This window comes from Rousettus aegyptiacus, unplaced genomic scaffold (assembly GCF_014176215.1).
Source record: "Rousettus aegyptiacus isolate mRouAeg1 unplaced genomic scaffold, mRouAeg1.p scaffold_m13_p_1, whole genome shotgun sequence".
Classification (NCBI taxonomy): Eukaryota; Metazoa; Chordata; class Mammalia; order Chiroptera; family Pteropodidae; genus Rousettus; species Rousettus aegyptiacus.
Genome location: NW_023416284.1, coordinates 13597590 through 13619654, shown reverse-complemented (window position 1 = coordinate 13619654; position 22065 = coordinate 13597590). Strand labels below are relative to the sequence as shown.

The following is a 22065-nucleotide window of genomic DNA, read 5'->3' as shown; positions in this document are numbered from 1 at the left end:
GAGAATTGAAGCCGTGAGCCTTGATAAGGTCACTTGGAGAAGATGGACCTGGGTAAACAGGGAAGAGAGGAGGGTCTAGGAAGAGCCCAGGGTCTCTGAGCCTTCGGAAGTTGTTTAGAGACAAGGGGCCGGCAGAGATGGAGACAGAAAATGGCGGGTGGGGGTGGCCCAGCTCACGAAAGGCAAGATAAACGTGTCCCTTCCAAGAAGGGGGAAAGAAGAACGGGGAGAGAAGTATCCGCGCCGCCTGGGGCTGCTGAGTTTCTGTAGACAGGTGGGGCAGGACGCCTAACTGGAGTCGCTGGAGGAGGCCCATCGAGCTGGGGACGCAGATGCAGCTGCTCGGAAGCCCTTTCAGGAAGTTTTCATGTGAAGAGAGATGGTCCGGGGGCCGGAAGGGAGCGTGAGGTCAGGGGAGGGTTTTTCTTTTTAATTATGAAGCGCATCGAATGGTGTCTGGATGCTGCTGGCTTCTCGGCTTCGCCCTCCACCCCCGACAGGCCAGACACCCTTGTCAGTCGCCTGGGCCACAGGGGTTGAGTCAGGGCCCCGAGCACCGGGCACACAAGTCTGCTCCTCATCGTGCCACCAGCACTGAGCACAGAGCTTCGTTTTTAGTGGGGTTTCCATAAATGCTGGTTGAATGAGAGTCTCTTGAATGGAGGAAGTTCTGGCATCAGAGTGGGGGTGCCCTGGGCTCAGAGAAGGGAGGCAGGTTTCACTTGGGAGTGAGAGAGACCTGGGTTCGAATTAACTCTGTCACTTCCTATACAGAGACACTGGGTGGCAGTCTGCGCCTCGGTTTCCTCCTCTGTGAGTGGTGGGAATGGTGTCTGCTGGGCCTGCGTGGTGTGGGGAGGAGCCAGGGTGAGGAGCTGTAGGGGTCTGGGGCGAGTGCCAGGGTGGCTGTTCACAGGGGAGCTGCCTCGGTGGGCTCCTAGGTCAGGCTTTCACCTGTCCGGCAGGACCCACCAAAATTTGGAAAGAAAGAGGTTCCAGGGGATAAATTTAGCCCAACAACTGGCTAGACACAGAAAAAGGGCTGGCTGTTGTCCAAACCAGTGAGACCAAATCCATCCCGGGCAGTAGTGGCAGCTGTTCTGGAAAATGATAATCAGAGTGATTTCATTTTTTTAATGACATTTATTGAGCATGTACCACGGGCCAGGTGCTGGGCTAAGCATTTTCATTTCCTTCCCTTAAGCCTTGTAACAGTACCTGAGGCAGGTACTATTAATTCCAGCGCACCGGGAGGAAACAGGCAGAGAGGGACCCAGGCCTGCGGTGGCCACGATCGCCTGGCTTTCTGGATCATAGGATGTGTTTTATTTTTCTAAGGGAGCCTGTAGCTCCAGGTCCTGGTGAGGAGGGCAGGGCCAGAAGAGGCAGACAGTAGCCCAAAAGGCCACAGCAAGCCCGTGACAGTGCTCTGACACCTGGGAGGGCGCGGGGCCAGGGAAGTTGGGGGGACAGAGCGTCTGCGCCTACCTGCCTGGTTCGTGGTGATGTTGACGACTGCAGCCCGGCGGGGCTCGGGGCTCAGGTCAGACACACCGTTGACGGCCTCGATCCAGAAGGAGTAGTTCATGTGGGCCAGCAGGTTGGCCACCAGCAGGCTGGCCTGCACCAGGCTCGTCTGCTGGGGCACGAAGCGAGTGCCACTCCCGCACGTCTCGCAGTGGCCCAACGCCCAGGGGCAGCGGCGGCACACGGCGTTGTAGGTGATGTCGCTGCGGCCGCCCGGGTCCAGGGGAGGGGTCCACTCCAGGGTCACGGATGTCCCGTTCACACTGGAGATCAGATTTACTGGTGCTGAGGGTGGCCCTGGGGAGCAGGGAATAACAGGTGGGGAGGAGGGTATTTATTTGGGCTGGTCCAGTCTCCCCCCGCCGCCAGACACGGGAAGGGCTCTGGCACCCCCGTGATGTTTGGGGTTCCCTAAGGATAAGGTCACACCTGCTCCATCCTCTGGAAGCTCCTCAAGGGCGGAGGCAGTGTCTCTGCCCTCGAGCTAGGACCACAGTGTCAGAGTCTGGGCGCAGAAATCTAAGCCCCTCCCCCGCACAGGACCATCACAGGGATTCTGGGGTTTGTGCTTCCCAAAGTTTTCATCCAGAGCCAGAGAGAGATGCACAGCCCCGGGAAGTGCCCATAGCAGCCACCAGGGTGTGAAATGCCCCAGTCATTTGTGTCCTATCTTTACTCCTTAAGATCCTGTGCTCGAGTCCCCCCTTTCCCTCCCCCTACCCGAAGCCCAGCAGGTGACCCCAAACCCTCCCCCAAACTCCTCTAGTCAGCACAAGGACTTTGGAGAGAGGGGTGGGGCTGAGGTAGTCCCATGACGGTGGAGATTTGAGCCAGGAGGGCCTGGGGGCTGTGGAGACCCCTGGGACTCAGAATTCCAACTCTTAGAATCCCGGGGAGGCAATCTTACATCTTAAGAAAACAGAACTGTAGAATCTCAGAACCATAGAGAATCTTAAAATCTGAAAGGTATGGAATACTAAAAGCCCAGCCTTTTACAGTCTTAAGATTTCTAGAACCTGAATTGTGAATTTGGAGAAAAATTAGAGTCCAGCCAGCTGCATGTGAATGTTCATGATCTACAGCCAGGCTCGCCGGGTCAAGGAGCCCATAGCTGTTCCCATATTGCTCAGCCAGCCTTTGTGCCCTGGCAGTTCATACACGGGGAGATGCACAGGTCTGGGCAGAACAGTGGAGGGAGGGAAGGAGTGCGTGCGTGCGTGCGTGTGTGCGCACGTGTGCATGTGTGTGTGTGTGTGTGTGATGTGAATATACACGGGCTCTCACTTGCTATGTGCATGTACAGAGAGCCTGGGGCTCGGTCATGATGGAGGTGAGGGGGATGGAAAGGTGAGGATCAGGTTGGGGTAAATTCTGGGGCAAAATCAGTCAGAATTGTGTGAAGTACCCCTCACACTCCACCACAAGAGCCCAGAGCTGGCGAATGGGGGTGAGCTGAGCTGACTGCAGCCCCTCCCCTGCTAGGATGGGAGGGTAAGGCCCCTTTGCGCCAGGGGACGGGAGGCAATGGAGAAACTGTTGCAGTGGAAAGCTAAAACAGTCACGCAGCCCTGCAAGCTCAGCGTCAGACATCCTGGGAGTCCCCTCAGGTACCCAGAGCATGCACGCAGGCAACTGCACCCGCTCCGGGCACACGCCTCCCTTGCAGGGCCAGGCGTGCACATGCTGAGCTCACAAGGCATGCTCATCAAGCTCTATGGGGACTTAGGAGTCCCCCACAGGTACCAGATGTGCACACACATGTGTGTAAATGCCCCCTTAAGAATCCTTTACATATGTGTGCACAAATACTTACACACTCACACTCAGGCATACAGATACTATGCAGACATCTTCTGTAGGAGCAGCTGCTGACACAAACACACAGTCGCACAATCACCGTAAGCATCCAGGGCACACGCGGAATCGGACATGCACGTCGTCATCCAAGCAGGCAGCCATACACACTCCATGTAAAGACTCACGCGCACACACACAGCACGCTAAGGCAGCTCCCAGCATGCAGCAGCTCCAACCAGTTCATCAAGGATGATGGTGCTGGGGGGCTCCTCTGACACCCCTCTTGCCTCATGGGCAAATCCCCAGCTTAAGATGACCAGAGCCACCCAGTACTGAGAAGGGCAGAAGTCCAGCTCTCACCTGCCCTCTGAAGCAGAGAGGGGAGACTAAGGGAGGGAAAGATGGCAGGTGACAAGAAGCTGGGAGGTCAAGGCCACCACTGAGGGGTTAGTCGCCTCCCACCCCAGACTGCCCCTGACCCAGGAGAGCCACCTCTTCCTGCCTTGTCTGCAGAGTACTGGCTCCCTACAGCTTGTGGGACTGAGCACAAGGCCCTGGCCCAGTCTTAGTCTCGAGGGCCCTGGGGTCCAGGGCTGGTACTCACGTGTGCAGGCTGCAGATGGTGGGTCCAGGGCTGCGCGGTAGTAGCTGAGGTCACAGCGGCAGGTCTGGGCGGCGGGGGCTGCAGAGTGACTGTGGGGAGGGCAGCGGGCACAGAGCTGGTCCCCAGGGGCCGATTTGTAGAAGCCCAGCTCACAGGCTGTGGAAGAGAAGGTGGCTGTAGGTAAGCCGGCTGGGCCACCGTGGCGGGCCTTAAGGACAGCTCTCACTTTGACCCAGGGATTCCTGGCGGGGGGGGGGGGTCCCCTGAGGGACAGAGGTGCAGACCTTCAGAATTACCCAGTCCTCTTCTCATTTGCGCAGGGAGAGACTAAAGCAGAGAGGACCTGTGACTTACTCGGGGTTGTACAGCAAGTTGAGAGCACAGCTGAGGCTGTAACTCTGACACCTGAGTCCAAGCCCCAAAGTTAGCACAGGAAAGAACTTCTCCTCCAACAGCCCCTCCTGCCAAGACCCCATCTCCAGCCTGATTCTGTTCTTCACGGGACACTGGTCTTGAGTGAGACACTAGCCTCCAGGCTAGGGGCCAAGAGGCTAAGAATCAAAAGGGAGACAAAACCCCGGGGATGTCATTTGGGTGGGATGCGAAAGCTGGACAGGGAATGGTGGAAATGTGCCTGGAAAAGAGACACACGTGATGAGATTGGGGGTCGGGGCCGGGGAGTGGGGCGGGCGTCTGTGTTATAAGCTTCCTGCGCAATGCTAACCATTCAGAAATTGCAGGCCCCCTACCCCTCCCAGGTCCAAAGTCACCGACACCGTGGCTGGGACTGACTCGACTCATATTTGGCCCTTTCTCCTGCCTCTGCCTCACCTGTATGGCTGCAGCAGCCTCCACGCCCAGCCTTCAGCCCTGCCTCCCCAGTCCCAGTGGCTGGTGTGGTCACTATTCATTCTGCCTGCGTCCGTGAGCACCTGCTCTGTGCCAGGCACTGATCTGGGGGCTGGAGACACAGCCACGAACAAAATCCACACAGTCTCCGCCCTCAAGGAGTGGCACTTTAGAGGGGCGAATATGCAATAAACAGGCTGTGATCATTTCCAGGAAGGAAATAGAGAGGATGATTTGGCAAAGGGGAAATTTGGCAAAGGGAGCTACCTCTCCCTCCCCGTTTCCTGAGGAGACAATACTTGAACTGTGGCCTAAAGGGCAAGAATGAGTCAGCCATGTAGGGAGTAGGTTGAGGGACTCCCTAAAATGGCACCTCTGTCACTGCCAGTTCAAACCCCATGGGCTCCTCATGGTCTAAACAATAAAGCCTGACATTCAAAGCCTTCCCTGCAGTCTCTGTCAACGCCACCTCTCACTCCCCATCCTGAGCTAAAGGACTGGTCATTCCCTACAACCAGCAGGTTGTGTCCTTTCTCAGGGCCTTTGCACATGCTGTGTGTGTGTGTGTGTGTGTGTGTGTGTGAGCTTTCTTCCTGGGATGTCTCTTCTTTTTTGTTGACCCGTAGAACTCCTTATGATGAAGACTTTCTAGACCTCTCCAGATGCACACACATGTGTGCACGCATGCGCACAGACACGCGCGCACACACACGCGCACACACACACACAGAGAAATGACAACTCCCCTCTCTACTTCTGCAGTCCCGGCTCAGTCTCATCACCTGCAACACTATGGCTGTATCTGTCTGTGTATCTGACTCTCCACCTAGACCGGAAGGCCCCTGTGTACAGGTCCTTATGAATAAGGCCCCAGGTCTGTTGCATTCCTTCAAAGTTCCTAGTGTCTGGCCCCGAAGTTGCCAGTGCCAGTGGGAGTGTTCGAAGTGGGCTAACCCCACCATTATCTGCTCTGGGTAGAGAGAGACCCCGGGGGTTCAGGAGGACCAAATGCCGGCCAGCCAGAAAGCTCCCAGCTCCACCCATGAGACTGAACTTCCGTGTAATAGGGACCACCAGGAAGCTCCCTGGAGTCTTTCTCCACTAAGCCCTATTCTCGTTCTGAAAAACTCAATGCTTGAGAGAAGCTTCATTTGAAAAGATACCATGTCATATTTTTAAAAAATCACATTCTTTATTATAATAGCTCAAATCAGGTTAATTTGTAAAATTCTACTAACCTGAGAGGAAACTTGAAATCGGGTGAAAAGACAATGTCTTTAAATTGCTTCAGAGACTCAGAGTCCGAAAGCGGCTTCTAGGTTTGGGAGTCGAGGACAATGTGCCTGGGTTTTGAGATAGCTTCCCTCTCTCCTTTTCCCCAGGCGGTCCCAAGAGGGCTCAGGTCTGACTGGGGCTGGGAGCTGAGAGTTGTGGGGGCCCTTAACTGACACACTGTGATCTTCCTTCGCCCAAATTTATTGAGCTGGTCCTGCTCTCAAGGAGCACTTCGGAGCAGTGAGGGTCAGACAAGCAAACGTGGGGTGACGTCTTGGTGTGATGTGCGGCACGAAGCAGCACATGACAGGCCCCGTTCCCCCAGCCCCTGACCGTCCAGAGTTCACCCAGTCCTTGTCAGTTTAGAGCAGAGCCCTGGGAGCAGGCTGCCGGGTTCCTTTTTCTATCTAACCCTTCGCCCTTGGCTGAGTGACACTGGGCAAGTTGCTGGGCCTCAGTTTCTTCATCTCTAAAACGGGGGCTCCTAGGGCTGCTGTAAGGATGACATGAGTGAATAGACATGAATTCATGCCAGGACAGTGCCTGGCTCTTATTAAAATTCTATAGTCAGAATTAATACATCTGTTTGGCAGAGAGTAAACAGAAGCCTGAGGAACTTAAGTGCCATGCCCTAGGGTCCCCTGGAGCCAGAATGCAAACTCAGATGCCCCAGGGAGCTTCTGGGGCCGGGGTCTTTCCCTCACCAGCCTCTCAACGCCCATCCAGGGTGTCACGACGGCTTCCCCGCGCGCTGCCGCTTACCGGCGGGTGGTTGTCACAAGCACCACTAATACCCATATGGCTCTAACGTGTCAAGGCCAGATTAATCCGCACAATGAAATAAAATAATCTTTAATAAGAATACTAATCACCAGGCCTCGGGGAGCCCCACGACCTGGAGGCAGAGCTGGAAATTAATGGCTGAGACAGATGGAGCAGCTCTGGGCTGAGGCCTGGCCCTGCCCGGCACCCCAGGCGCTTCCGGAGTCTGTGTGCACCGTGTTGGGCGGTGGGCCAGGAGGGGCTCCTGCCCTTGCCCAGGCCGCCTGTCAGGCCGGCAGCTGCCAGAGGCCCTGGCCACCTCTCTCCTCTCCCCCATGAAGAGCTCGAGATTTGACAAATAAGGTGTCTGCCAGTGTACGACCAAAGGAAATTAATTCTAACTCAGATTTTAAACACAGTCATGAGGCAAAAGAGCTCGCTGTTCATGCTCCCCCTTCAAAATGAGACTCCGATATTTATAGAAAGATGATTAGGGCCTTGGAGGGTGATTTATATTCAGTGTCCAGGTGACGGGAAGGACAGCAACTGGGACTTCAGACTCTAGGCTGCTGCTCCACCGGGTGATGTTCTGAGAGGTCCTTCTCCTCTCTAAAGTGAGGGGGCGGGGTGTGTGGCCAGGTGTGGGGGGAGGTCACTGGGTCAGGAACTGTGGGGCTGGGAGAGCTTTCTGGTCGCAAAGTTAGGCGATTTGGGATTCGATCACCCTCTCCTACCTGTGTGCCCTTGGGCCAGTAGCTTCACCTCTCTGGGCCTTCATTTCCCCAGTGGCACGCTGAACTAGCTCTGCACGGCTCTGGTGTTCTTCTGTGGGCCCCTAAAGCCTGCAGTAAGGCTTCTAAAGAGCCCTGTGACCGGGTAGCTCCCCACTCCTGGGCTTTATAATCAATTCTGTAAAATCGAGTGCTGACAGCTACTTCTGAGGGGCCCCATGAGGGCAAAACCAGCGAGATGGGAACCGGAGGCCAGGGAGGGGTTGGGGTGGGGGTGGCTGTCACTGGGAGCCTGGCTCTGCTGCAGGGCTGAGCACTAGATCCTTTCCATCACTAGGAGAGGCGGGTGGTGCTCAGGGCTGAGCAAGTCAGAACCCCTGTCTCAGCCTTTTCTCTCAACTGTTTGTTGAGGGAATGGTCTGATGGAAAAGGCCAGGGGCAGGGAGTGGACTGCAGCTTTGAGAGGACCCCTCTCAAGTAGCCCAAAAAAGGCACCCCCCCCCCCCCGCGGTCCCAGCTCCTGGTTGGCCCCCGTGCTCCCACTCTCAGGCTATCCAAGGAGGGGGTGGGGATGGGGGACCCTGTGGACCTCAGTGCTGGATCGGTGCTTCTTCCTCGAAGGAGGTTGTGCAATCACAGAAGCCCACCAACAGGGCTGAGAAGAGTCTCTCCCCATGTCACTTAAAACTGGCATTCTGCCCTTAAACTTCATTTCCTGCAGTGCACTATGAATTTGTATTTTTTATTAAACCTGTAATTATCTTGCAACTGGCATAATTGTGTTGTATTGTGATCTAAATGTAAAATTCAAAATACGCTGCAATTCCCTAATGCTTTGGCATTTTTTAAAATTATTTTTTATTGACGTGCCAGTAGTGCCAGGAAATGGGAGTGGCCTTGGCCTCTCCCAACCCCAGGAGATTCCACTGCTCAGGCCTTGAGGATTCTACCAAGACCCTTGCCCTTGACATGATGTGAAACTTTGGGCAAGATGCATTCCCTCTCTGGGCTTCGCTTCCCACCTCTGTCAAACATGGAGCTAGAACAGTTCCCAAGACCTCTGAGCGAAGCCCCAACCCTAGTCAGGAGGACCAGTCTCCCACCTATGGACAAGTGTCTCAGTGCACTCTGGACAAACAAGTGACTTGCTTGTGCTCACTGGCCGAATGCAGAGTTGGGGACAGCTGCTGACCTTGAGCAGATATCCACCAGCCGGTGTACCAGTTACTGTCTGAATGTCACTCAGGGAGGAGGGAAGAGGGCTTTGCAGAGGGCTTTGTAGACAGAGAAAGCAGCTCAGGGCTCTGGAGTAAGACAACCTGGGATCAGATCCCTACTCTGTGACTTCAGCTGAGGGGGCTCAGTTTCCCGCATGAGTATGATGGGGACATGCTACCTAGTTTAGAGGACTATTGAAAGGATGAGAAATTATGTGAGCTCCCTGAAGGCAGAGACACCCTTGTGCCTATATCCCTAGTCCCTGGGACACAGTAAATGCTCAATAGAACAAGTAACTGACATGATGTGTAAGAGGTGCTTATTAAAGTGCCTGGGACATGGCAAACACTTGGGATATTGTTGCTATTATCCCCATCAGAATGAGAGGATGTTGGGAGCTGGCTCTGGAGGGGAAAGTAGTCAAGGTGGGCCAGGGGCAGGTATACAGCCTCTGCCTGGCTCAGAACAAAACAGACCTGACCGGAGACCCAGTTCCACCTCTCACCAGCTATATCCCAGCAGGTGGTGCTACCTCCTAAGCCTCAGTTTCCCCATCTGTAAAATGGAATTGTAATACCTGCTTTGCTATGATGAACCAATGAATTGCTGTGTGAGAAACCCCCTTGCAAGATGTAAAGGCAATAGTGCTATCTGGGGACTGGCCCCAGTCTCTCTGATCCATGTACAAACACATCCTCCTCCCCCGGAGAACCAATGAGCCTAGCCGCAGGCTTTACTGTGCTCTGAGTGGCCGATCTGCCATGTGACCAGCCCCTAGAGGCCAAGGGAGGGCAGAGGGCACATAACCTAAGGTCTGGGCCCCGCTCTTGGTCTCTGACATGGGAACCCTAGCACGTGCCATGCTATTTTGTGACCCGGGTGCTCTCAGCTGTCCTCCTTCACAAGGACCTCGGCCGGCTGTCCTCTCCCACAGGTCCCTAGATAAGATCCACCCGAACACAGGCAGGCTGCCTCAGGTGCCCTGGCCGCACACCTTCACGATGGCCCTGTACTACACTCACTCGCCCAGGGCCTGGGGCCGCTTCCCTCCACGCGTAGGTTAGAGGCTTAGTGGTTTTGAGCACGAACTCTGGAGCCAGACTTCTGGGTTCAAAGCATAGCTCTGCCTCTTCCTAGCGGTGTGACCTTAGGAAGTTGCTTTGCCTCTCTGTGCCTCAGTCTCCTCATCTATAAAACCAGGATAACAGTGGTTTCTATTTCATAGAGTAGTTGTGGGGATTAAATGAGTCAATATGTGAAAGTGCTTAGAACAATGCCGATCTAAGTTAGCTCACAGTATGGCTCCCTAACGCAGGTACATACCCAGCAGTACACCGATCACGCAGGTGTTGTCGTACCTCCCCATAATGCCCCCAGAGGGTACCACTGGCTGTAGCATGTTTCCTCCCCACACCCCAACACACACACACACACACACACACACACACACACACACACACACACACAGGTGGCTTGGTGCATTTGCTGACACAGGGACAGTGGAGGTTCAGCCACTTTCCGGCATGTTGTGTGCACCACCCAGATGCTCGCTGGCTACGGCACGCCCCCCCCCCACCCGCCAAGCTCTGCCCAGATGCAGCGCACCCGCCAGCCCGCCCACGCGTGGCGCGCTCACCCACACAGGCATCCCGCCGCTCCTCGTAGCCGGCGCTGCACACGCACTTGCCGATGGGCACCAACCACTCGCCCTCGGCGCTGCAGTACATCTTGGGCGTGTCCCGCTCCTCCGAGTGACGCACACACTGGCCCCGCACCTCCACCAGCGAGGAAGAATCGGCTCCCGTCACTGCCTCCGAGAAGGCAGCCAGGTTGCGCACCATGGTGGGGCACTTCTTGTAGTAGATGCGGAGGGAAAGGATGGCGAGGCAGGCCCCAATGTCCTGGAAGGCCAGATAGAAGCCTCGCTTGTTGAGGGGGCCCACCCCGCGCACCTCCGTGTTCAGCTTGAGGCGTCGCACACCCAGGTCCGCGCCTGTGAAGCTCTCGTCAGCTGCAATGGTGTCGATTTTAAGGAACTGGCTTTCCTGGGTGCTGGCGCCCAGATCGCGGTCCGACTCCAGGTAGTAGAGGTTGAAGGTCTCCTTGCAGGTGCCCAGCACGCCGGGCATGCTGTTGCAGTCGCGCAGGGTAAACTTGATCTCAGCATAGACGCGCCGGGCGCCGTCACGGGGCACCCAGCTGGTGCGCAGCCAGTTGTTCTGGTTGGGACTCATGACGTTGCACACCTGGTACGTGTGGATGGGCTGGAAGGACTCGTCCACCTCGTTGATGGAGTCCCACTGTGGGCAGAGAGAGCACACAGCCAGCTGAAATGAGAGGCAGCACCTCTCCCTCTTTGCTGACTGCCACATGCCACATGCCACATGCCACATGCACTGAGCTGGAGGCATCCTGGGGAAGAAGATGAAACAGTCTCCAGCTTGGAGGAGCTGACCTTCTAGTGGATTGTCACAGCTGCCAGATGCCAGGCACCCTGCAGATGTGATCTCACAGAGCGCCATGTCCTTCTGGGGAAGGATTATTTGTTGCCTGTTTACAGATGAGCAAATAGAGGCTCAGATATATGAGCCACATGCCTGAGGTCACGTAACTAGTGAGTGATGTAGCCAGGGCTGGAAATGATGCCAAAGCTACAAAGCTCTGACCTTGTTTGTATGTGGCTACTCCTATCCCTTCCATATCAGCTGCCAGAGGAATCTTTCTAATGCACAAATCAGACCACGCCTCAAATCCTTCAGCAGTGCCTCCTGAATTGGCGCTAGTTTAGTGAATGATGGGTGAACTCTCTGCCCTGCTGTGTGTCATGGTCCCTCTGGCCCTCACCTGGAGCTGTTGGCTCACAGGCTGGCCTGGGTCTCACTCAAGAGAGTGCCAGGATATGGGGAAGTTGAGTGTGGCTGTTTCTGTGTCAGGTGCTTGTCAGGCATCACCGATTCACAAATAAACCAGACGCTATCTGCAGAGGAAACGGCAACACGTGGAATGAAAGAAAATATCGCAAATCATACATCTGATAAGGGATTAACATCCAGAATATATAAAGAACTTCTGCAACTCAACAACAAAAATACAAACAACCCTCTTTAAAAACGGGGAAAGGGCTGGAATAGACATTTCTTCTCCAAAGCAGATATACAGATGGCTAAATAGCACATGAAACGATGCTCGACATCACTAATTGTTAGGGAAATTCATATCAAAAGTACAATGAGATACCGCTTTACACCCATTAGCTATTATCAAAACAACAGAATGGCTATTATCAAAACAACAGGGGGAAAAAAAAATGTTGGAGAGGATGTGGAGAAATTGGAACCCTCACGCCTTGCTGGTACGAATGTAAAACGGTCCAGCCACTGTGGAAAACAGTATGGCGACTCCCCAAAATATTAAACATAGAAGTACCATATGGCTCAGTAATTCCACTTCTGGGTGTACACTCAAAATTAATGAAAGCAGGAACCCAAGCAGATATTTGCACACCCGTGTTCAAAAGATGGAAACATAAATGTCCATGGACAGACGCGCGTGGATAAACAAAACGTGGCCTGGCCACACAATGCTGCCACACAGGTGAACCTCGAGGACATTACACAAAGCGAAAGAAACCAGACACGAAAGGGCAAACACTGCTCAACTCCACTTCCGCGAGTGCTCAGATTCGTAGAGACAGAAAGCAGAAAGGCGGCTGCCAGGGGCTGAGGAATAGGGGTGGGTGGGGGCGCGGGGAAGGAGTTACAGTTTAATGGGTACAAAAGTTTCAGTCTGGAAGATGAAAAAAGTTCTGGAGCTGGATGGTGGTGATGGTCACACAGCAGTGTGAATGTACTTAATGCCACTGACCGGTACACTTAAACATAGTTAGCACGGTAAATTTTACGTTGTCTGTATTTTACCACAACTTAAAAAAAAAAAAAAAAAGACAGAAAAACACCAGAAATACGCCCTGCCCTCGAGTGCCTCACAGACAAGGTGAGGGACAGTGACATGCCAAAGGGAACGGGCGCACAGGGGTCAGGCAAAACTTCCTCTGGGGCTGACGCAGGAACCTCTCGCAGGGATGGGAGGGAAGAGGCCCAAGACAGCGAGCACCAAACAGCCCAGTTTAGACACAGAAGAATCACGTTAAAGGTGTAGTGTTGAGAAAGGAGCTAGAGGAAATAAGCTGGCTCCAGTCTCTAAACCGCTGTGTGACCTTGGGCAAGTCGCTGCTCCTCTCTGGGCCCCAGCTTCCTCAGCTGCAGAATGCTCAATGGCCAGGAGCAGTCCTTGTTGGGCTGAGTTTAGTGGATTCATGAGGGGCCTGAGGATGGGCTTGGGACTGAGGCCAGATGGAGGGGAGAGGCTTCAGGGTCCCTGTCCGCTCTGGCAGAGATCTTTTCTCTTGGGCCTCTGTGTGAAATTGTCCTTGAACTAGAGATCCTATTACTTAAGTGGGGGCTGAGGAAAGATAAAGACCTCTCCTTGTGGTCCCCTGAGGATCTGTGGGATTCTGAGCTGGTCCACAAGTGCCAGAGAGGGGACCACGGGCATCTCGAGTCTTTCCTGAATGACAAAAGCCCCTCTTTCTCACCTCATCTTGGCCAGCTCTTTGGTTTAGACCCTCGGCAACCACATCTGTACAATGGAGCTCAGACAAGCCCACTTCAGCAAGGCATCAGAGGATGAAAGGAGAACAAGCCTGCAAAGTGCTTAGCTTGGGCCTGGCACAGGAGGGCACCTGAGGAGCAGGACCGATATCATGCTGAATTGGCAGTGCCTTCCCAGCCCTCCTGTGTGTGCCTCTGGAGACCAGAGTGTGCCAGCCTCACCTGAAAGAGATCATGCCTCCTGGACCCCCCACCCCAAGAGACGTCCTGCCCTGCACCCCCACCCTGCAACTGGGGCCTCTGGGCAGTGCTGTGTCACATCTGGGGTTAAAGTCATTGCCACAATTAATGGAGCACCAAAGAGCCAACCAGCTGCTCCCTGTCTGTTTCCTGCCAGGGACGGGAGAAATTAATCAACTCTGAGTCTGCTCCAGCCGCCCCATCAGTGCCAATGGCCTGACCTGGCCCTGCCAACCCTAGAGCTGCCGGGGACGCCAGGATGGCGCAAATGCCCGGAGGCTGGTGCAAAGGTAGAATCATCCCTGTTCTCTGCCTTGGCGCCCTCGCCCCATGCTGGATGCCACTCCCGAGCTGCCTTTCTAGCCCCTGGCGTATTCCTCCCGCAACCCCCACCATTGCTCTGGAACTCTGTCCTCTTCCCTGAACGGAACGCAGTAAACCAGCTGTGCAGCCCTGGGCATGTCACATCTCCTCTCTGAGCCTTGGGCTTCTCACATGTGAAATGGGGTAGCAGCTAATGCCTGGCCCTTCCACCTACTCCAGGGGTGGTGAGGATCAAGGGAGACAATGGGAAGGAATGTGTCCTCTCTTCTGAGGCAGATGTTAGGCCACCAGAGGTGGAGCACACACCAGTGTGTGGAGGGAGGGGTGCAAAGGGAGGGGCACAGCCTGGGTTCTGGGGCCAGACTTCCCCCGACCTTAGCAGAGATGCTTAACCTCTCAGAGCTTCTGGTTTCTCACTAGTAAACTATCCTTTTCCATGCATCATCTCATAGGTGACAACTGCATGGGGCAGTTTATAATCATCCCCGTGTTATAATCGAGGAGGCGGGGTGAGGTGAGGGACTTGCCCGAGTCACACTGATTAGAGGAGGCAGAGCGCCAGCATGTCCAGACCCAGCACGTTGGCCTTTAGGCATGTGTGGCCTGCCTGACCATCTGATAACTTTGCCGATGGTGGAGACAGCCCAGGATGACCCTTGGACCCAGAGTGTCTAACAGACTCCAGAGGGATGGTTGGAACCTCAAGGACCTTCTCCAAAGGCCCCTCGCCCAGCTGGGGAGGAGAGTCACCTGGAAAGCTTATTAAACCAAAGATGCTCAGACCCCTTCCCACACCCTCAGATGTGAGCATCTGCATGTTCTACCTGCTAGCCTGGCACAAGTTCAAGGTCTAGAGTCTGGGAACGAGGGTTCTCATCCAGCCTTCTTCTCTCCCTGAGTAAGCCCAGCCTCCAGGCCCCATAGAGTTGGAAGGTAGTACCTGGCTTAGAGGACAATGCAGGGTTGCCTCCCACCTCTTCACAATGAAGACAGAGACCAAAGAGGGCAGAAGGGACTCAGTGTGTGCTCCATGGTCAGAGATTTCTGAGTTCCAGGCCATCCCTTGGAACCTGTCTGATGGCCGGCAAGTGGTCTTCCACTGCTCTGAGCCTCAGCTTCCTCACCTGTGAAGGGGGGTGGCTATACCTACTTGTGGGATTGTTAGCGGGGATTAAATGAGATAACGTCTGTGAATTGTTAAGAGCTGTATAAATATAAGTTGTTATTTGTTCCAACCCCCAAATGAAATGAGATAACTCTGAGCCATACTTTACAGCACCCTGCAAACAAAGAACCTTAGATTACCAGTGTCATCATCCAAAACACGAGTCCGGTCATGTTTCTCATCTGCTTAAAACCCTTACTGTTCCTTGTTAATCTAAAACTAGGTCCTGAGACAGAGACACCCAGAACCAAGCTGGGACCATGCCCACTCCATCCTAGCTGCTGGGTCTCAGGGGACATGCTAACGCGGCCAATAAATAGCCAGCCAGTCACCTCCTCATGGGTCGGACCCCTACCACTGGCAGATTGGCTCACTTTGCCAAAGCCCTTTCTTACCCAAGCGTACCCCCGAGAGACCGCCATCTGGGGCACACACAGTGGAGTGCTTCACAGGGAGACACTGAGGCCCAGGGAGGTAAAGGGACACCCCAAGGACCCAGCCTCTGTCCTTAGGCAGAACTGACCTGCTCAGGCAGAGAAGGGGTTCCCTTCTGGTTCTTGGGCCCCAGGGCCTGCCCCTCCAGCTCCCTGAAGCCTGCTGAGTGGGGACTGATGACAGCGAACTGAGCTTACCGCTGCCTGGGGATGAGACTTCCAGAGAGAAAGGACCAGAGCTCCATCCTGATCTCAGCCACAGGCCAGAGGCCACAAACAGCCTGGATGAAAACCCCACTCCCAAGTAAAGACTCCCTTCGTACATCGTAACTCGTGGCATTATTATCATTGTTATTATTAACATTATGATCCCTCCGTCTCCAAAGTATTCATGAAAGAAGCTGTGTGTGCATGATGTGCTCATGTCTGTAAGTGGGATGTGTATGTGTGTTTATGAGCACAGTTGTGGGAGGAAATTTATGTGAGATATAACCATAACACACACCAATAACAAAGATTACGACAATAATATATTTAGTGAGGGCTCACTATGTGCCAGGCACAGTGCCAAAAATCATGTGTCATCTCCCCTCACCTTTGCAGCAAACCCCATGAGGTCATCACATGCTCGTTGCTTTCTACGGACAGGGAAACTGAGACTCCGAGAGGTGAAATGGCGACCTAGGGCCACTCAGCTTGTCAATGGCAGAGCCAGGAGCCCACCAGGCTCACGGGCTCCAGGTGAGGGCAGTGTAGCCGTGAGGGAGAGGACCGATCTGTAAGCAGCAAAAGACCTGATCGGACCCTTCCTGGTCCTGTTCCTCGTAATTGACATGTCTTACGCTACCCTGGTCCTGGCCGTGGCACATTATGAATCTGTGGGCCCAGGACATACATATGAAGATCCCATATCTAGAGCCTCAGATGTGAAGAATTGAGAGCCCAGCACTAGGGCTGGTTCTATAACCCCGAGGCTCTGTGTGGACTAAACAGTTAAAAAATCAACAGCTGTGTCTCTAACTGCTGCATGTGCTTGGGAAAGTCTCTTCACCTCTCTGGGCCTCTGCTTCCTCTGTGAGTTGTAGCTTTTCTCTATTCACAGAGGGATGACTCTGGCCCCACTGCCCATCACTTACCCCGTGAGCTGGATATGTGAGCCAGCCCCAGTCCCCATGGATGGTGGACGTGTCCAGCAAGTTCACTAGAAAACAGGAGACAAGAGTACATCAGACCCCTGGGACCAAGAGTAGCCTGACCCTGCCACGCTGGTCAGCTCTCAGCCCCCAATAGGTCTGCTCCATATCTGTGTGCCCTTTCTCGCTTCCTCTGTCCACCAAGGCCCAGTTCAAGTTCTCTCTCTTCCCCCAAGCCTTCCTCTACCACCTTGGCCAAAACATGATCTTCTAAACTCCCAGCACGCAAGCTGCTCTGAGTGCCAGGCTGCTCCAGTGGGCGGTTCAGTGGGATACCTGAGATGGGCTCAGAAGTCAGGAGGTCTGGATCACTTAGGAGCTGTGTGTCCTTTCCTGACCTTGCTTTCCTCCTCTGTAAAATGGAAGTGACAGTAGTTCCTGTCACACAGGGTTCGTGAGGATGACCTGACCCTTGCCCCACTCATGGGACATGATGGTATTCAACAAGCTCTACTAACGTTCACTCTGTGAGGTCATGTCTCCTCCAGAGGACTGGCCCCAGCTTTACAATCATCAGTATCCCCCAGGAGGTGCTTGGCACCTAGTAGGTCCTCTGTGCACATTCGACATGGAGGGATTTAGAAGAGGAAGCTGCCTCTTGTGCTGGGGAGCTGGAGATGCCTCTTTTGTGACCCGCACGACAACCCCAAGTTGTGGTCGGTCTCACCTCCATTTTAAGGATGAAAAAACTGAGCCCCAAGGAAGTTTGGGAACGTGCCCAGAAACCCCCAGGTGTAGCTGGCAGGGCTGGCATTCAGAGCACCTGCTATGGCAACAACAGACAAGGCCACCGATGCCGGGAGCACTGGCCAGAAAGCAAGTCTAGTATAAGCCAGACTCTCACGGTAGAGAAAAGAGCCTGCCCTTGGACTTGGACACCTTTGGACTCATGCCTCAATCAGCTACTTAGTAGCAGGTGACCTTCACTTCTCTGAGCCTCCATTTCCTCATCTATAAAATGGGGATTATAATATCCACAGGAAAACTGTAAGGCCTGGCTGGAGTCGATGCACAAAAGCTAGTTCCCTTTCCTTAAGTCCTGCCCCTCCTGCCTCTCTCCTGGTACCTCAGATCTGCCTACTCCCTTTACAATGATAAAGATGCATTAAACTGTTAAGAAATCAGGGCTTGAGTCCCTGCTTTGTCTCTAACTGCTGTGTGTCCTCGGGCGAGTCCCTTTACCTCTCTGGGCCCCTACTTCCTTTGCTCTATCTAGTGATAGTTGTATGAGAGGGCTTTTGGCTCCACAGTCCCTTCGCTTTCCATTTCACTCTCTCTTCCATGTACCCCGTCTTCCAGCCAGCAATCTTGGGCTTCCAACTAACCCAACTGGCAGGCTTGGGGAGGTTACAGAGGGTTAAAGCCAGGGCCCTCCTGGAACTTTCTGCAGGAAGGCTGGGTGTCCTTCTCCCTGAGATTTGCATAGCTCTGTGCTTGCCCCTCAAAGATGGAGACAAGTGTCCTCAGGAAATGTTGGAGTGAGGACGCTCTTATTTGCTGATCTTCTTCCTCCTCTCATCCTCCCCACCCTATTGTCGGAGGGGCGTGGAGAAGGCTGGCTGGAGAAAGGGTTTGCAGAACCAGGGAGGGGCCTCTCTGCTCTGCCCTGAGTCCCCAGGGGCCAGGTAGGATCAGGGGATGGAGCCAATGTCCGCGGAGGATCTCCCCTCCCCAAGCTGGCCCCACACCAGGGGCTCAGGCAGAGAAGCCTTCCCACCTCCCTCCCTCCCTCTCAGGCAATGGAGAGAAAACTGGGTCAGGCAGCTCTCTCCTGCTGCCTGGTGGGAGGGGGAGGGGGCCGCACTGCAGTTTCCCCCAGACCAGCAGGGCCTAGTTTGGGGATAGGGTGGAGAAGGGGACTCCTATAGGATCCCAGACCCTGACCTACATCCCGAACTGGGCTCAGAGCTGGAGGGTCCCTTTTCCATGCAGCTCAGACCTGCCCCTACATAGGGGGCATCTGAATGAATGTCCCCTGCTCAGACTCCTCCCCCTGGAACACACTGCAGACCTCACTTTCCAGGCCCGTCCCTCCCCTGGGAAGCCCCACCACATTTGCAGTGGATTCCTGATCAGCCAGCCAGGGGGCTCAGGTAATCCAAAGATAAGTCAAAAATCGATTCTATCGGATTCAAGAAGAGCTACAGGATTCCAGGGCTGCTTGTTCCAGTACCTTCCTGGCCCTTTTCTGCCCCTCCCCTCCTCTCCCTCTGTCCCCCTTTTCCCTACTTCATGTCCCCTCCTGTAGGGAAAACACAGAGTGTCTGTCACGGGAAGCTCCAGATCCACAGGAGGTTTCATCAGGGCTGGAGAGAATTCCAGCACCAGGTCCACCCGGCTGGGCCTGAGTCCCCGTGCAGATTCGGACCCTTCTGGTCACCAGGGCTGGGCTCTCTCCTGCCTCTGACACTGCCGGACTTTGGGCGTGTATGACATCTGTGACATCAATTCCCCTCTTCGGGTCTGTTCCCCATTTGGATTAGATGGTTTCTCAGAGGCCTCGATGGAGCGAATCATTCAACTCCTCTGTGCCTCAGTTTCCTCATCTGCGAGATGTCCATAGGCATCCCTCCTGGGCTCACCTGCCCTGGCTGTTCTAGGGGATCAGACAGGTCCCTCTCCTACTCTGAGAAGCACAGATAATTCCTAAGCCTTTCCTGTTCGACTGTGGAAGGCATTATGCGATTTCTTTTTTTCTCCAGCACCGTCACCTTCCCCCATTCCATTTCGCTGAGACTAATACTTAAATTGATTTACATTCCCTGAGGACACAGTGCATGCTGGTGAGGCTGGAGAATTCGGGGTGGCCAGGGGATGTCAACCAGGACATGAATGCCTCCGAGATCACCTCCGAGTGATAGGTAATCCCCACCAGAGGGTGTAAAGGGCTGTGAGCCTGATGGGGCTGCCCAGGGGGCATCTCTGCAGGTGCTGCACCCTCCCCCAGACTTGGGAGCCACCTGGTGTAGGGGTACTTGGCCAGCCTGGAGCACTGTCACCTTTGCAGGACCCTAGCTGGGAACAGAGCCCCCTTCTCAAGTTCCAATAGTCTCCCTGGCTCTAGGCCAGCCCAGGGACGATGCCGGAAGGGACTCCTGGCTGTCGTACTGGAACCTATGCCTTAGGTCTCTATCCATGGCTGTCCCACCTGCATGGGCCACTCACACCCTGCTATGGGTACACTGCTGCGTTGATCAGATGGGTGTGGACTGGCCCTTGGACAACGCCCCCTCCACCCTGCACAGACTTCCTCGCCTGCCTTTCTTCATGGATCTTCCCTCTTCCCCAACTATTGCCGCTCCCCGGATACGTCCTCTCTCCTAGGCCAATGGTCTGTCCTCCCTAAAGTCCCTTCCACAGGGGACTCTGGTGTTTATCAACCTGTAATTCTGGAGGGTACTGACTCCTTCCTGGGTAGACAGTAGAATCGAGGAATTGATGGTGTACTGCCCAATGCCCAGAGCCTTGATGTGGGTCCCCTCATAATCCTGCTGGTTGACGAGGCTACCCAGGCCTGGGGAAACTGTCTTCTCGGGTCACGGCTCTGAGAGCCCACAGGCCCCTTGTGCCCTTTCCCCTACTCATCCCATCCCCCTACTCTCCTGATGTACAGGAACCTGCACCTCATCATTACCCACCTCAGCCGGCCGTCTCACCTCTCAGCTCCCCTTATATGGTCCCTGCTCCTGGTGTGGCCCCAGTTTCACTGATGACTCTGACTGTGTGTTTGTGTGCATTTATTCTGTGCACAGGCATTTCCGTGGGCATGAATGCAAGGTTGAGGGTCTCCTTATATATGCGGTGTCTGCCCACGGATGTATATATTTTTCAAGTGCATGCATCTGGGCACATATGTGTGCGCACACATGTACTGCCTGCACTTCTGCGCATCTGACAGTGGGCGGAGGGGCCGCTGTCCATGCATGTCTCTACAGGCCTGGGTCGATGGGTGTAAATCCCGATGTGCGTCCATGTGTGCGTGAGGGTCCCGGTGTATCTCCGTGAGCTGTTCATGTATGTGTGTGTGCGTGGCGGGGGGGGGGGAGCGGGGGGAGTGGATCTGTGGTGGATCTAAGCCTGGATGAGGAACACTGGCTCTGGAGCTCCCTCGAATCTGGAAGTACATTCTGCCAGGGTGAGACTAGCTCTGGACCCAGGACGTCAGCCCTGGTCAGGCTTCCTCTGGGCAGCAAAGGAGGTCCAGGGCGGAGGCTGGAGCAGGGATCTGAACCCAGAACAGCATCCTGCATGTATGTACATGTAGGTGTGAGGCCCTGGGAGTTGGAGAAAACTGATGGGTGCTCCCTCCCAGCTTTCCTTGTCCCCCCGACCCTCCCACCTCCCTGGGAGATCACCTCCCAGACCTTTTCAGTCTTGACTGTTCAGTTTACAACCCCTGACCCTGCCTCCCTCCCCTGAGTGACTGGACCGCCCCAGCTTTACCCCCGGACAAGACCCTGCTCTCCAGGGCCTTGCTTGCCCCAGTGCCTTTGCCCACCCTTCAGCCCTCTCCTCTCTGTCCCTTCCTCCCAAGGCTACCCCTCCCTGCCTACCACAACGGCGCCCCACGGGCTATTTCCCTGCCGGCTGAACCTCCTTCACTCCCAGCCTCCTGCCTAGCCACCGCCAAGACTCTCCCTCCCTGCCCTTCATTCTTGTCTCCCCCAAGCCCTGTCCTGTTCTCCCTGGCCCTTGGTTTGCAGCTCTTGGTCCCCATCTTTCAGTTCCGTCCCCTGCCTCCTTCTTCTTCAGCCCTCTGAATCTCATTCTGCATCCTCGTGTCCCTCCGTCACTGTTCTCTGTCCCCACCCCGTCCCCTGCCCTTTCCATCTCCTCTCCTCTATACCCCTTCTCTCGTTTGCTGTCCCCATCCTGTCCCCTCATCCCCAATGTCCGCTCTTCAGTTCTCTGTCCCCAGCTCCAGACCCCTCAGCCCTGTCCCCCAGTCTCCCGTGCCCCTGTGCCTCAGCCTCAAGTCCTCGGTCCGGGTCCCCCGGTCCTGTCCCCATCTCCATCGCTCTGATCCTTGACCCCGGGTCTCTCCCGCGGTGCCATCGCTGTACCTTCAGGCCCGGGGATCCCAGCCCGTTTGGCGCTCAGGGTCCGGGGGAAGGAAGTTGAGCCTCGGGCAGCGCGCGCCGCGCCCCTGGCCCTTCGGCCGCCCCCGCCCCGCCGCCGCCGCCGCTCACCTTCGCCGCGCGCCGCGGACACGCAGGTGGCCGCCGCCGCCGCCGCCGCCGCGGCCGTGACGACCCAGAGCGCGGGGGGCAGGCGGCCCCGGGCGGGGGCCATGACCGGGAGGGCGGGCGCGGGCGCCGCGCACCCTCGGGCTCGGC

The 22065-nt window shown here is 55.1% G+C and overlaps 1 protein-coding gene across 2 annotated transcripts in view; it reads right to left on the bottom strand.

The window, feature by feature from the left end:
• Positions 1–22065, bottom strand: part of EPHA8 (EPH receptor A8) — a 45659-nt gene that overhangs the window by 12220 nt on the left and 11374 nt on the right. For both annotated transcript variants that reach the window (XM_016149285.2, XM_016149288.2), the window contains exons 2-5: positions 16673–16737; positions 10400–11063; positions 3929–4084; positions 1489–1824 (exon numbers count right to left, since the gene is read on the bottom strand). In XM_016149285.2, coding sequence (XP_016004771.2) covers positions 1489–1824; positions 3929–4084; positions 10400–11063; positions 16673–16737 — 1221 coding nt within the window. The remainder of the gene's footprint in view (positions 1–1488; positions 1825–3928; positions 4085–10399; positions 11064–16672; positions 16738–22065) is intronic.